The sequence below is a fragment of the Coregonus lavaretus genome (genome assembly GCF_964263955.1).
Source record: "Coregonus lavaretus genome assembly, contig: HAP1_SCAFFOLD_946, whole genome shotgun sequence".
Lineage (NCBI taxonomy): Eukaryota > Metazoa > Chordata > Actinopteri > Salmoniformes > Salmonidae > Coregonus > Coregonus lavaretus.
This window is the reverse complement of record NW_028164468.1, coordinates 146,227-162,500: the sequence shown is the minus strand read 5'-3', so window position 1 is coordinate 162,500 and position 16,274 is coordinate 146,227. Positions and strand designations below refer to the sequence as shown.

At 44.8% G+C, this 16,274-nt stretch overlaps 1 protein-coding gene across 1 annotated transcript in view; it reads left to right on the top strand.

The window, feature by feature from the left end:
* fn1a (fibronectin 1a) overlaps nucleotides 1-16,274 on the top strand; it is a 113,659-nt gene that overhangs the window by 30,121 nt on the left and 67,264 nt on the right. The window contains exons 19-24 of the mRNA XM_084192002.1: nucleotides 5,163-5,441; nucleotides 5,655-5,918; nucleotides 6,200-6,294; nucleotides 6,455-6,623; nucleotides 13,839-13,925; nucleotides 14,345-14,536. Of these exons, the coding sequence (XP_084048128.1) occupies nucleotides 5,163-5,441; nucleotides 5,655-5,918; nucleotides 6,200-6,294; nucleotides 6,455-6,623; nucleotides 13,839-13,925; nucleotides 14,345-14,536 (1,086 nt within the window). The remainder of the gene's footprint in view (nucleotides 1-5,162; nucleotides 5,442-5,654; nucleotides 5,919-6,199; nucleotides 6,295-6,454; nucleotides 6,624-13,838; nucleotides 13,926-14,344; nucleotides 14,537-16,274) is intronic.

The window sequence follows — 16,274 nt, the reverse complement described above, 5'->3', positions numbered from 1 at the left end:
GTCTGTCTCCTCTCCCTACTCTGTCTGGTTGGATGGATGCTCTTTGTGCGTTTTGGATTCCTGTCTGGCTTCAGAGTGTTGAAGACCGTCAGTCATATGATATAGGGTAGCACAGGCTCGGGAGTTCTAGACTGTCTGGAAACATTACTAGCTGTCAAGTCCTTGGGAAGATCTCAATTGCATACTCCTCGTGTCCTCTCTACAAGTCTCCTTCTCAAATCCTCATTGGATGAAAAAGCCAGATGACCCTCCCCTCTGACCTTGTCCTCCAATGGGTTTTGAGAAGGAAACGAGGAGAGAGGACGCAAGGAGTATGCAATTGAGATCTTCCCCTTGCTGTCTCTATCCTTGCGTCCTCCGTCCTTGAACACAGAACAAGGGAGAGCTCGGGTTGTTGTTTTGAAAGTCTATTGAAAAGTTTGGATACTAACTAGCTACCTTTTTTTTGAATTTGGATCCCACGACGGGGGTTGGCATCAGTTGCTGGGACCGCTACTATCTGTCCAGTGATCCTGCCGACTAAGGTGTAGTAGCTAGCCCAGCTGCTAGCCAGGTGCCTATCAAGCTAGCTGGGTTTTCTTGAGGGCTTGAACGCATCCCGCAATGCAGTTAGCCCTTGCGGCTGGGACCGTGGATTGTCCCGGGCTTGTGGCTGTCTAGATCCCTGCTGTTTGTTGTCGTTTCCAGTCTTCCCAGCGACTTGCCCCGTCTGGAACTGCGAGGAGTAACAGCGTAATGTTGCTACCATGACAAAGACCAAAGCCAGTGGGAGTACCGTTGAGGACAGTGGTGTGTCTCTATCACAGGTATCACAGGTGAAGGATCTTTTAAACAAACACAAATATTTCTACAAGCAGTTGTTAAAACAACAAAAAAATAGCTTCAAGTGTTGTGTCCAAATACTGGTGGAGTCAACTTAAAAAGAATGGACGACCTGACCAGAGAGGTCTATGACCTGAAGAACAGTTTGCAGTTCTCCCTGGGTCAGCTCGATGAGTTTAAACAGGAGAACGGCAAGATGACAGCAATCTGTAAGTCATTGAGAGAGGACATCAGTTCTGTATGTGAATCCATGATGACAATGACGGAGAAATCGGATCATCTCGAGGGACAATCAAGGCAGAACAACATTGTTGTGAACGGAATTGCAGAGTCTCCACATGAGACCTGGACGGAGTCTGAGGACAAAGTGAGGGAAATGATCTCTGAGAAACTTAAGATGGACCACAGGAAGGTTGAGGTGGAGCTCGCCCACAGGACTGGAAAACCCACCACTGGCCCAGGTGACAGGTCCAGGCCGATAGTGGTCAAGTTCCTGAGGTTCAAGGACAAGGTAGCTGTTCTGGAAAGAGCCAAGCTCTTAAGAGGAACGAATATCTTCCTCAACGAGGGCTATCCCGAAGCTGTGCGCCAGAAGAGGAAAGAACTTATCCCAGCCATGAAAGCTGCCAGAGCGCGTGGGGACATTGCTTCCATCCGCTATGACAGGCTCATTGTCCACCCTCCCTCCCAAAAGACTGGAAGGAATGAGAGAGCCAAGCCTATGGGTTCGTAGCTTCAACCCTTCAGCACACACACACACACACCAACTGATGAATGGACTGCTGAATGTATATTTTTTTCTCTTGCTTTGTTTGCTCTTTTCCATATTATGTCCATATCTGTTAAGCTACCCAGGAAAGGGCTGACAATATATTAATATATGTAACCTTAGAAATAAGGTTCATGATAACGTTCATATATGTGACCGACCGGCTCGATTCGGTCTTATGTAGCAAAATTTGAAATTGTGTTTTCTTTTACATAGGATAAAAGTAGAGACTCAGAGCTAGACAATGGTATATCATACACTACAGGTGAGGAACAATGGGAAAGTAATTCTGCTTTGAAAGTTGATCAACTTGAAACCTCACTTTTGAGAAAATGGCCCTTGAATGTTTTGGTAAACCTACTGGAGAGCTCTGCTTTGTCTACACCCATTCAGCTTCGTTCACACCCTCTTAAGCTTTAGCCCCACCCATCTCTTTAAGGGCTGATCCGAGCGTTCTGTCCTAACAACAGCAGTCAAGCACCCACGCTAACTGGCTAACGTTGCTTGCTTGCTTGCTATCTACTTCCAGACACAAATGAGAGAATTGCTCACTCTGACCATTTTTACTCGCCCTAGCATAGCTGGTGAGGCGTTGGTGACTGCAACTGTGCTGCTGACAACAATTTAATTACGCTTTTTTGCCAACGTTTACTGACACCGGCCATATTCAATGGGTGTTGAGCGTTCGTATATTCATCAGTTATCCCTTGCCTCCTGTAGCTCAGTTGATAGAGCATGGCGCCAGGGTTGTGAGTTCGTTTCCCACGGGGGGCTAGTATGAAAAAAAAAAAAAAAAGTATGAAAAATGTATGCACTCACTAACTCTAAGTCGCTCTGGATAAGAGTGTCTGCTAAATGACTAAAAAAATTTAAAAAAAATCTGTGCTCTTGCACACTCAGACGAGAGGAGAGTGCGCTGAAATCTGAGTAGATAGCCAAAGAAAATTTACCAGCTACGTCTATCGACAGTTGTCGCAGTGACATCATAATAGTGGAGTCTTTTTGTTAAGACATGTAGCTAGCTAGCTAAACAATGAACAATAATCCCAACTCATGATGGTACTAGCCTGCATGAATCTGCAGGTAGCTAACCAACCAGGTTCAATGTTAGCTAGCTAACATGAGGCTATATCTAGCAAAGCAAATGGCTCTGAGATACGAATAATATTAATACACAGATCATACACGTAACGTTAGCTAGCGAGACAGCCAGCTGACGTTAGCTAGCTAGCTAACAGTACGTTTTAACTTGCAATGAAAACGTCTTTCTGACAAAATTAGAAACGTGTAATATATGAAAATGTAGCTAGCTAGACTATCTTACCCGTATACATGGATGGACACTTCTCCCTCTCTGTCATGGATGCCATGGTTGTCCTTAGTTTGAAGATGTAATCTGGAGACAGGTGTTTTCTCCATCTCCTTAGCTATCATACTCTAATTCCACTGATTTCAAAACTCGGTCGTCTCATTAGATAGGATTAACTACACATACTGACCAGCTCAAATAGACAGAAGCGAGCTATATGGCAGACCAATCCGAACTCATCTCTTGACATGTCCAGCCCACTCATTATCTCAGCCAATCATGGCAAGCGGGAAGGTTGCTGTCTTTTTCTGTGGCTAAACCAACTAGGCTCGTAATTTTACAATTCTATTGGTATTTACAGATGGCATACACGATTGTTATTAAGGTACATGAAAGTAAACATGATCCAGAAGGCATTTCTGCCAAAAAACGCATTTAGATTTTTAAAAAGACGTTTACGTTCAAATGGCTCTCCTGTGAAGTAGTGACACGTGACATACGCCTAGTTTCCTAAAATATATACTGAACAAAAAATATAAACGCAACATGCAACAATTTCAACAATTTCACAGAGTTACATTTCATATAAGGAAATCAGTCAATTGAAATAAATAAATTATAAATTCATTAGGCCCTCTATGGATTTCACATGACTAGGCAGGGGTGCAGCCATGGGTGGGCCTGGGAGGGCATAGGGCCCACCCACTTGGGAATCAGGCCCACCCACTGGGCAGCCAGGCCCAGCCAATCAGAATGAGTTTTTCCCCACAAAAGGGCTTAATTACAGACAGAAATACTCCTCAGTTTCATCCGTTGTCTGGGTGGCTGGTCTCAGACGATCCCGCAGGTGAAGAAACCGGAAGTGGAGGTCCTGGGCTGGCCAAATTCTCTAAAATGAACATTCAAATATCTGGCAACAGCTCTGGTGAACATTCATGCAGTCCGCATGCCAATTGCACGCTCCCTTAAAACTTGAGAGATCTGTGGCATTGTGTTGTGTGACAAAACTGCACATTTTAGAGTGGCCTTTTATTGTCCCCAGCACAAGGTGCACCTGTGTAATGATCATGCTGTATAATCAGCTTCTTGATATGCCACACCTGTCAGGTGGATGGATTATCTTGGCAAAGGAGAAATGCTCACTAACAGGGAAGTAAACAAACTTGCAAACACTACAGGAACAAGATCATCCACATGTATTGATCACATTTTGACTAATACTGTAGAACTTTGTTCTAAAGCTGTATCCGTACCCATTGGATGCAGTGATCACAATATAGTGGCTATATCCAGGAAAGCCAAAGTTCCAAAAGCTGGGCCTAAAATAGTGTATAAGAGATCATACAAAAGATTTTGCTGTGACTCTTATGTGGATGATGTTAAACATATATTTGTCGGTCTGATGTGATTTTAATAAGGAGCATCCTGACGCTTCTTACAATTATTGTTAAAAATGCACCTGTTAAGAAACTGACTGTTAGAACTGTTAAGGCTCCATTGATTGATGAGGAATTGAAAAACTGTATGGTTGGAAGAGACGGGGCAAAAGGAGTGGCTAATAAGACTGGCTGCACATCTGACTGGTTGACTTCAAGCAAATAGAGAAATTAATAAAGCAGCTAAAGCAATTAATAAAGCAACACCTCACGGCACAACGCCTCTCCCCCATGTGACCTACTTGTTGTGTACTGACATGTTTGTGTAACTGATAGATGCGCACACACACACACACACACACACACTACATGTTCATGTTTTTAAATGTGTGTAAATTGTGAAGTCTTTTGTCTGTATTTTCCGTTATGTGTCGGACCCCAGTAAGACTAGCTGTTGGCATCAGCTAATGGGGATCCTTATAAACCAAATCAAAAAAGTCCTCAACTCCTCTCAAAGATCATTGGAGGAGGAGGAGGAAGTCAGAGGGAAGGACATTGTATCATCTCCTCCAATGAGTATTGAGAGGACAGCCCTAGTTTCATCAGGGTTAGATGGAGATGGCAGTTTTTAAATGAACACCTTGTTTGCTGGCACTGGTCCAGTTCCTGCCCTACTAAATGCGCTGGCATTACATCGATTCAACCAATGGTTACGTGCCACGTCATGGACTGTGCAGTCGGGCGTCAGATTGCTATAACATATGTTGTTAGCTGATATGTTAAATGCCTATCCAGGCGTTGTAAGATCTGTCATGCATCTTACAATGTAGTCGGGGAAGGAACTCGACCAATGTCTTAAGGTCCATTTCCTATTTCCTCTCCACAGAGGAAGTCCCGTCTCCTACAGACCTGCAGTTCTTCGAGGTGTCTGACGTGAAGATCACCATCACCTGGACGGGGCCCCCAACTGACGTGTCCGGGTACAGAGTGACTGTGGCCCCCGTCGGCCCCACCGGGACCCCTCGGACAGAGCTACAGCTCCCCATCACACACAACGCCTACGCAGAGGTCACCCACCTGACCCCCGGTACCCCGTACCGCTTCAGCATCTACACTGTCCAGGGAGGAGAGGAGAGCCAGCCACTGGTCGGAGAGCAGGCTACCAGTGAGTACAGGCAAACGTATTCCGTAAACCAGTGTCAATAAGCTTAGGACTGTATGTATTTAGTGCTACAGTCTCGGCGAGGCAAGGAATCGCTAATGTTGATCACATAATGAGTAGTGGGTTTTTTTGGGACGCAAGGTGAATTGTCGATGAAAGATGAGTGAATCTTACTGCAACTTTGTCGATCTCAAACACACACTTTTTTGTCCACAGAGCCTGATTCCCCTGCTGATGTCCATTTCACCAACGTAACTGAGGACAGTGCTCTGATGGCGTGGGTGGCCCCCCGGGCCCGCATCACCGGATACCGTCTGTTCCTGACCCTGGAGGGCTCCAACCCTAAACTGCTGCGCCTGCCAGCCCGCCTGTCTCACTACACCCTGCTCAACCTCCAACCAGACACAGAGTACACCGCTACTCTGCACGCTGAGCAGGACAATACGCTCAGTGAGGGAGCTTCCAGAACCTTCTCCACCAGTGAGTAAGACTGTTGTTCTAGGAATATCTTCACATCCTCTCTCTCAGGCCTCCTATGGTCTAACTGTCTGAGAGGTCATTGTTCTGAAAAATAAGTTATTTGATAGGTCATCTATGAAACACGTATGACCAGCCAGGTCAAGGCCAGGCGTTTTGGCAGAGTCATAAACATACAGTAGGGTCTGCTTTGAGCAGGGGGGGTAGGACTTTGGGAGTTCCTTGTTCGTTTGAATAGTCCTGACCCCTAACCCCTTACCTCTGACCCTGTGTGTTCTCTCCAGCTCAGCTAATGGGCAACACCCCTCGCTTCAGTACTGATGTCACAGACACCTCCATCATCATCTCCTGGACCCCCATGCCCCGAGTGGAATACAAGGTATGCTCGCACGCACACACACACACACACACACACACACAGGTCCATCTATGTCACACTAGAGTAGTGCTCTGGCTCCTGTGATCCTGGGAAAGGGCTAACCTCTAACTCTTCAGTTTTGTGTGTCTCTGTGTCTCTCTCGCTCGGTCTCCCCGTGTAGTTGACGGTGAGGCCCAGTCATGGAGGCGAGGCCCCCAGAGATGTAACCTCTAACTCAGGCAGCATCTACATCTCAGGCCTGACCCCCGGGGTTGAGTACACCTACAGCGTTCAGCCAATCGTCAACGGACACGAGCAAGACAACCCAATCACACGGCGCGTAGTCACACGTAAGTCCGAGAATAACGACTTAGTCTGGGTTTGTCAGCAACTGCTAACTTTGTGCAGTAAAAATCAGGCTTTACTTATGCTGGGTCTCCACACGTTAGTGAACAGAGGATAGAGATGATGTTCTCCATCACCATCAATCAGAGAATAATGACTTTGGCCTCAAAAGGTTCCCTACTTTTCTTAGACTTTTTAATATTCCTGGAGCGTTGGTCATCGACAACCGTTTTCTAGCGTATCCGAGCCTGGGCAAAAACATTTTTTATTTTTTTGCCTCTATTTGTGACCTAGTTACTTAGTTAGAATGTCTCTAGTTGTGACCTGGTTACCTACAGTTGAAGTCAGAAGTTTACATACACTTAGGTTGGAGTCATTCAAACTCGTTTTTCAACCACTCCACAAATGTATTTTTAACAAACTATAGTTTTGCCAAGTCGGTTAGGACATCTACTTTATGCATGACACAAGTAATTTTCCCAACAATTGTTTACAGACAAATTATTTCACTTATAATTCACTGTATCACAGTTCCAGTGGGTCAGACGTTTACATACACTAAGTTGACTTGGCTTTAGAAGCTTCTGATAGGCTAACTGACATAATTTGAGTCAATTGGAGGTGTACCTGTGGATGTATTTCAAGGCCTACCTTCAAACGCAGTGCCTCTTTGCTTGACATCATGGGAAAATCAAAAGAAATCAGCCAAGACCTCAGAAAAACAATTGTAGACGTCCACAAGTCTGGTTCATCTTTGGGAGCAATTTCCAAACGCCTGAAGGTACCACGTTCATCTGTACAAACAATAGTACGCAAGTATAAACACCATGGGACCACGCAGCCGTCATACCGCTCAGGAAGGAGACGCGTTCTGTCTCCTAGAGATGAACGTACTTTGGTGCGAAAAGTGCGAATCAATCCCAGAACAACAGCAAAGGACCTTGTGAAGATGCTGGAGGAAACAGGTACAAAAGTATCTATATCCACAGTAAAACGAGTCCTATATCGACATAACCTGAAAGGCCGCTCAGCAAGGAAGAAGCCACTGCTCCAAAACCGCCATAAAAAAGCCAGACTTAGGTTTGCAACTGCACATGGGGACAAAGATCGTACATTTTGGAAAAATGTCCTCTGGTCTGATGAAACAAAAATGTAACTGTTTGGCCATAATGACCATCATTATGTTTGGAGGAAAAAGGGGGTTGCTTGCAAGCTGAAGAACACCATCCCAACCGTGAAGCACGGGGGTGGCAGCATCATGCTGTGGGGGTGCTTTGCTGCAGGAGGGACTGGTGCACTTCACAAAATAGATGGCATCATGAGGAAGGAAAATTATGTGGATATATTGAAGCAACATCTCAAGACATCAGTCAGGAAGTTAAAGCTTGGTTGCAAATGGGTCTTCCAAATGGACAATGACCCCAAGCATACTTCGAAAGTTGTGGCAAAATGGCTTAAGGACAACAAAGTCAAGGTATTGGAGTGGCCATCACAAAGCCCTGACCTCAATCCTATAGAAAAGTTGTGGGCTGTCACGGGTTCTGAAGTGGATGCGGTGGTGGAGTCAAGCGCAGGACACAGAAGAATAGTCAAGACGACTTTACTCAAAATGAAAATAAATACCAGCTAAGGCAAGGACACAGAACCTAAACATGCTAGACAGGCGGACAATAACACACAAAATGCAAACCTAAGGGGAACTTATAGGAGACATAATCAAGACAGAATACGAGACAGGTGCACCAACTAGACAAAACCAAACAAACATCGAAAACATCAAGCGGTAGTAGCTAGTACTCCGGGGACGACGAACGCCGAAGCCTGCCCGAGCAAGGAGGAGGAGCAGCCTCGGCGGTCTCTGTGACATGGGCAGAACTGGGCAGAACTGAAAAAGTGTGTGCGAGCAAGGAGGCCTACAAACCTGACTCAGTTACACCAGCTCTGTCAGGAGCAATCGGCCAAAATTCACCCAACTGTCACGATCGTCTACGAGAGAGGAGGACCAAAGCGCAGCGTTGGTAGCGAACATATTGATTTTAATGTAATACACGAAAATACAAAACAAAACACGATCATGAAGTCCTCAGTGACAACGACTGAACATAGAACAAAAACCCACAACCCCAAGGTGAACAATGACAGTTTAAATATGGCTCCCAATCAGAGATAACGAGCCGACAGCTGACACTCGTTACCACTGATTGGGAGTCACTGGACCAAACAATGAAACCACCAATAACAACCCAACTAATCCCCAAACACAAAAAATGAACACACCCTGGCTCAATAATACAAAGTCCCGGAGCCAGAGCGTGACACCAACTTATTGTGGGAAGCTTGTGGAAGGCTACCCAAAACGTTTGACCCAAGTTAAACAATTTAAAGGCAATGCTACCAAATACTAATTGAGTTTATGTAAACCTCTGACCCACTGGGAATGTGATGAAAGAAATAAAAGCTGAAATAAATCATTCTCTCTACTATTATTCTGACATTTCACATTCTTAAAATAAAGTGGTGATCCTAACTGACCTAAAACAGGGAATTTTTACTAGGATTAAATGTCAGGAATTGTGAAAAACTGAGTTTAAATGTATTTGGCTAAGGTGTATGTAAATTTCCGACTTCAACTGTAGTTAGTTAGAATGTCTCTATTTGATCAGGCAATTCTATTGACTTTAAATCTACTTTGTTTCCTTGGCTGAGTTGCTCAACTTAGTTGACCTTAAATCCAATTATTAAGAACAGTAACGTGACCTTAGCATATCTACTATTTTTATAAAGGAAATGTGTGTTGCAATTTAACCACACCATTCTATTGAGTAACCGTATATTACCCCAAAAGAGTTGCATCTGGATCAGGGACGTCAGAAATCTCTTCCTGTTCCTTTTTCCTCTGGTTGTTCCTCTTTATCAGTTCTGACCAGGTTATTGTAGTGAGTAACCATTCTGACCAGGTTATAGTAGTGAGTAACCATTCTGACCAGGTTATAGTAGTGAGGAACCATTCTGACCAGGTTATTGTAGTGAGTAACCATTCTGACCAGGTTATTGTAGTGAGTAACCATTCTGACCAGGTTATAGTAGTGAGTAACCATTCTGACCAGGTTATAGTAGTGAGTAACCATTCTGACCAGGTTATAGTAGTGAGTAACCATTCTGACCAGGTTATAGTAGTGAGTAACCATTCTGACCAGGTTATAGCAGTGAGTAACCATTCTGACCAGGTTATAGTAGTGAGTAACCATTCTGACCAGGTTATAGTAGTGAGTAACCATTCTGACCAGGTTATAGTAGTGAGTAACCATTCTGACCAGGTTATAGTAGTGAGTAACCATTCTGACCAGGTTATAGTAGTGAGTAACCATTCTGACCAGGTTATAGTAGTGAGTAACCATTCTGACCAGGTTATAGTAGTGAGTAACCATTCTGACCAGGTTATAGCAGTGAGTAACCATTCTGACCAGGTTATTGTAGTGAGTAACCATTCTGACCAGGTTATAGTAGTGAGTAACCATTCTGACCAGGTTATAGTAGTGAGTAACCATTCTGACCAGGTTATAGTAGTGAGTAACCATTCTGACCAGGTTATAGTAGTGAGTAACCATTCTGACCAGGTTATTGTAGTGAGTAACCATTCTGACCAGGTTATAGTAGTGAGTAACCATTATGACCAGGTTATTGTAGTGAGTAACCATTCTGACCAGGTTATTGTAGTGAGTAACCATTCTGACCAGGTTATAGTAGTGAGTAACCATTCTGACCAGGTTATAGCAGTGAGTAACCATTCTGACCAGGTTATTGTAGTGAGGAACCATTCTGACCAGGTTATTGTAGTGAGTAACCATTCTGACCAGGTTATAGTAGTGAGTAACCATTCTGACCAGGTTATAGTAGTGAGGAACCATTCTGACCAGGTTATAGTAGTGAGTAACCATTCTGACCAGGTTATAGTAGTGAGTAACCATTCTGACCAGGTTATAGTAGTGAGTAACCATTCTGACCAGGTTATAGTAGTGAGTAACCATTCTGACCAGGTTATAGTAGTGAGTAACCATTCTGACCAGGTTATAGTAGTGAGGAACCATTCTGACCAGGTTTTAGTAGTGAGTAACCATTCTGACCAGGTTATAGTAGTGAGTAACCATTCTGACCAGGTTATAGTAGTGAGTAACCATTCTGACCAGGTTATAGTAGTGAGTAACCATTCTGACCAGGTTATAGTAGTGAGGAACCATTCTGACCAGGTTATTGTAGTGAGTAACCATTCTGACCAGGTTTTAGTAGTGAGCAGGGGCGGTGTGTTCAATAGGGCGATATGGGCGACGCACTGCCAAACGGGAAAAGGAAGGGATTTTTTTTCTAATCAATTATATCACGGCAACAGTAGTTATCAGTGTTGTAATCTAGATGTCTGATCTGCCACAGTGCCACTAAATGTCCAATCAGGCTAAAGTCGTGCTTCAAATGCCCCCCCCCCCCCTTTTGGGGCGATTTCAGTCAGGTTGAAAATCGCCCAGAAGTCTGTCATAGACTCCCATGTAAAATCTATTTTTTTCAAATATCAGAGCTTTCAATACAATCTCTATGGGTTTCTGAGGGCTTGCACTTACGCGCTTTCGTCATACGTAACGTAACCATGAACGTAACTAAGAAAAGAGCGGGTAGCCTCATCAATCAATTCACTACTACTGTAAAAATGGCTAGGCTTCAGTGCAACTCGATTGTGTCTTTGAAAGAAGTTCCTTTTTGTTGGCGAACAAATGAAGATAAATTGGCAACGAAACAATTAGGACCTCCCAGACCAAATTTAATAATTCAACAGGTTTCTACTAAAGGGGGGAAGTCCTACACCCGAGGATTTTCCAAAAATTGGTACGAACGAAAAACCTGGCTAGCAGGCTGCGATGTAGCTAATGCAGTCTTCTGCTACCCCCTGCTTACTCTTTCACCCTGAAGGCGGCACGGCAGACAGCACCGCTTGGACAGCGACTGGTGTGTAACGGACATGCACCATCTTTCAGGAAAGATTAAGAAACATGAGCTGTCAAAGACCCACATGGATAGCTGTTTGAGATTGTCTGCTTTGGGGAGAGTGAACATTCCCACTCAACTGGATGAGGGATACAGGCTAGCTGTCCGCCGCCACAACGATGAGGTTAGTGTTGATAATCACAAGTTTACTGGAGAACTGAAACTGACAAGGCTGACAAGATAGGACCCTTTTGTCCATTGTTATTGGATAGGAACAGAACTTATAACCAGCTCCTGACCTAAATAGATCTTAGCACAACATTTTACTCAACATATCATATTCCATATTCACTATAACAAATATATTTACTACGACATTAGCAAGAACCGCCACATCCTCAGCCGGCTAATCCAGTGTGTGAAGTTTTGCGGAGTGTTTGAGTTAGCTTTGCGAGGCAAAGATGAAACTGAGGGCTCCACCAACCCTGGTAAGCCAACACTTTTGAGATCAGTCAATAAATGCTTCTGGTATTGACTTATATGCTGCCCCTGTCTTCATGTTGTTGCTGGACATATCTTTTTTAAAATGTGTGTAGGTCACCTAAATCATCAGAAAAATTGCCCCCCCTGAGAATTTTTTCAGGAGCCGCCACTGGTAGTGAGTAACCATTCTGACCAGGTTATAGTAGTGAGTAACCATTCTGACCAGGTTATAGTAGTGAGTAACTATTCTGACCAGGTTATTGTAGTGAGTAACCATTCTGACCAGGTTATTGTAGTGAGTAACCATTCTGACCAGGTTATAATAGTGAGTAACCATTCTGACCAGGTTATAGTAGTGAGTAACCATTCTGACCAGGTTATTGTAGTGAGTAACCATTCTGACCAGGTTATTGTAGTGAGTAACCATTCTGACCAGGTTATAGTAGTGAGTAACCATTCTGACCAGGTTATTGTAGTGAGGAACCATTCTGACCAGGTTATAGTAGTGAGTAACCATTCTGACCAGGTTATAGTAGTGAGTAACCATTCTGACCAGGTTATTGTAGTGAGTAACCATTATGACCAGGTTATAGTAGTGAGTAACCATTATGACCAGGTTATAGTAGTGAGTAACCATTATGACCAGGTTATAGTAGTGAGTAACCATTATGACCAGGTTATAGTAGTGAGTAACCATTCTGACCAGGTTATAGTAGTGAGTAACCATTCTGACCAGGTTATTGTAGTGAGTAACCATTCTGACCAGGTTATAGTAGTGAGGAACCATTCTGACCAGGTTTTAGTAGTGAGTAACCATTCTGACCAGGTTATAGTAGTGAGTAACCATTCTGACCAGGTTATAGTAGTGAGGAACCATTCTGACCAGGTTATAGTAGTGAGTAACCATTCTGACCAGGTTATAGTAGTGAGTAACCATTCTGACCAGGTTATTGTAGTGAGTAACCATTATGACCAGGTTATAGTAGTGAGTAACCATTATGACCAGGTTATAGTAGTGAGTAACCATTATGACCAGGTTATAGTAGTGAGTAACCATTATGACCAGGTTATAGTAGTGAGTAACCATTCTGACCAGGTTATAGTAGTGAGTAACCATTCTGACCAGGTTATAGTAGTGAGTAACCATTCTGACCAGGTTATTGTAGTGAGTAACCATTCTGACCAGGTTATAGTAGTGAGGAACCATTCTGACCAGGTTTTAGTAGTGAGTAACCATTCTGACCAGGTTATAGTAGTGAGTAACCATTCTGACCAGGTTATAGTAGTGAGGAACCATTCTGACCAGGTTATAGTAGTGAGGAACCATTCTGACCAGGTTATAGTAGTGAGGAACCATTCTGACCAGGTTATAGTAGTGAGTAACCATTCTGACCAGGTTATAGTAGTGAGTAACCATTCTGACCAGGTTATTGTAGTGAGTAACCATTCTGACCAGGTTATAGTAGTGAGGAACCATTCTGACCAGGTTTTAGTAGTGAGTAACCATTCTGACCAGGTTTTAGTAGTGAGTAACCATTCTGACCAGGTTATAGTAGTGAGTAACCATTCTGACCAGGTTATAGTAGTGAGTAACCATTCTGACCAGGTTATAGTAGTGAGTAACCATTCTGACCAGGCTTTAGTAGTGAGTAACCATTCTGACCAGGCTTTAGTAGTGAGTAACCATACCAGTCAGAGACAGTTGCTTGGAAGAGAGATGTCAATTTATAGAATCATCTCTTGTTCCTCTTGTCCTCCTCCAGCCCTGTCTCCTCCTACTGACCTCAACCTGGAGTCCCACCCTGACACCGGAAAGCTGACTGTCCAGTGGAACGAAGCCTCCACCCCAGGTTAGAACACACACACACACACACACACACACATTCCACCGTGGAAAGAAGCCTCCACCCCACGTTAGAACACACACACACACACACACACACACACACACACACACACACACACACACACACTCACTCCCCAGTGGGACGAAGCCAGCACATTTTCCATTGTCCATTTACTTAGAAGTCTAGGTAACAAAAATATGTATTTTTGCTTTCAACCCAACCCCGGAGTCACACACATACCCACAATGCAGTGTTTATACTAACACACCTCATATGACCAAGCTCAAAAGAAGGATCGTGGTTTCTGGATTTAGGACAGAGATTACGGAAACGATATGTCCGGACTATATGACTGATTTGACTTCTCTGTCCACTCTCTATCCTCTGTCCATTGTCACGTGTTCTCCATGCCATCCAATCAGACCTCACCGGCTACAGAGTGACAGGCACCCCGACCAATGGGCAGCAAGGAAACAGCCTGGAGGAGTTTGTGAAGGCGGGCGAGACCTCGTGCACTCTGGAGAACCTCAGCCCTGGCGTGGAGTACAACATCAGCGTCTTCACCGTTAAAGACGACATGGAGAGTGTTCCCGTCTCCACCACCGTTACTCAAGGTAGGTGTGGGCGTGGCCTAATGTCAGGTGACCTTTGACCCTATGACCCCTGCCCTGTGAATTATGATGTGATAATGTGGACAGGAGTGTCCGGCAGGGTTCCATCATATCTCTCTTACTCCAACCTTTCTCACCGTAATATAAAGCCTACAATGTCTTATGACAAGAGATTGCTAGCTAGTATTATTAACATGCCCAGTGATGTCACTACAACAAGATAACAACCTGCTGTTAGTGATGCTGCAGCCCTGCTGTTAGTGATGCTGTTAGTGATGCTGCAGCCCTGCTGTTAGTGATGCTGTTAGTGATGCTGCAGCCCTGCTGTTAGTGATGCTGCAGCCCTGCTGTTAGTGATGCTGTTAGTGATGCTGCAGCCCTGCTGTTAGTGATGCTGCAGCCCTGCTGTTAGTGATGCTGTTAGTGATGCTGCAGCTCTGCTGTAGCCCTGCTGTTAGTGATGCTGCAGCCCTGCTGTTAGTGATGCTGCAGCCCTGCTGTTAGTGATGCTGCAGCCCTGCTGTTAGTGATGCTGCAGCCCTGCTGTTAGTGATGCTGCAGCTCTGCTGTTAGTGATGCTGCAGCCCTGCTGTTAGTGATGCTGCAGCCCTGCTGTTAGTGATGCTGCAGCCCTGCTGTTAGTGATGCTGCAGCTCTGCTGTTAGTGATGCTGCAGCCCTGCTGTTAGTGATGCTGTTAGTGATGCTGTTAGTGATGCTGCAGCCCTGCAGTTAGTGATGCTGCAGCCCTGCTGTTAGTGATGCTGCAGCCCTGCTGTTAGTGATGCTGCAGCCCTGCTGTTAGTGATGCTGTTAGTGATGCTGTTAGTGATACTGCAGCCCTGCTGTTAGTGATGCTGCAGCTCTGATGTTAGTGATGTTGCAGCCCTGCTGTTAGTGATGCTGTTAGTGATGCTGCAGCTCTGCTGTTAGTGATGCTGTTGGTGATGCTGCAGCTCTGCTGTTAGTGATGCTGTTAGTGATGCTGCAGCCCTGCTGTTAGTGATGCTGTTAGTGATGCTGCAGCTCTGCTGTAGCCCTGCTGTTAGTGATGCTGCAGCCCTGCTGTTAGTGATGCTGCAGCCCTGCTGTTAGTGATGCTGCAGCCCTGCTGTTAGTGATGCTGCAGCCCTGCTGTTAGTGATGCTGCAGCTCTGCTGTTAGTGATGCTGCAGCTCTGCTGTTAGTGATGCTGCAGCCCTGCTTTTAGTGATGCTGCAGCTCTGCTGTTAGTGATGCTGCAGCCCTGCTGTTAGTGATGCTGTTAGTGATGCTGTTAGTGATGCTGCAGCCCTGCTGTTAGTGATGCTGCAGCCCTGCTGTTAGTGATGCTGCAGCCCTGCTGTTAGTGATGCTGTTAGTGATGCTGTTAGTGATACTGCAGCCCTGCTGTTAGTGATGCTGCAGCTCTGATGTTAGTGATGTTGCAGCCCTGCTGTTAGTGATGCTGTTAGTGATGCTGCAGCTCTGCTGTTAGTGATGCTGTTAGTGATGCTGCAGCTCTGCTGTTAGTGATGCTGTTGGTGATGCTGCAGCCCTGCTGTTAGTGATGCAGTTAGTGATGCTGCAGCTCTGCTGTTAGTGATGCTGTTAGTGATGCTGCAGCTCTGCTGTTAGTGATGCTGTTAGTGATGCTGCAGCTCTGCTGTTAGTGATGCTGTTAGTGATGCTGCAGCTCTGCTGTTAGTGATGCTGTTAGTGATGCTCTAGCTCTGCTGTTAGTGATGCTGTTAGTGATGCTG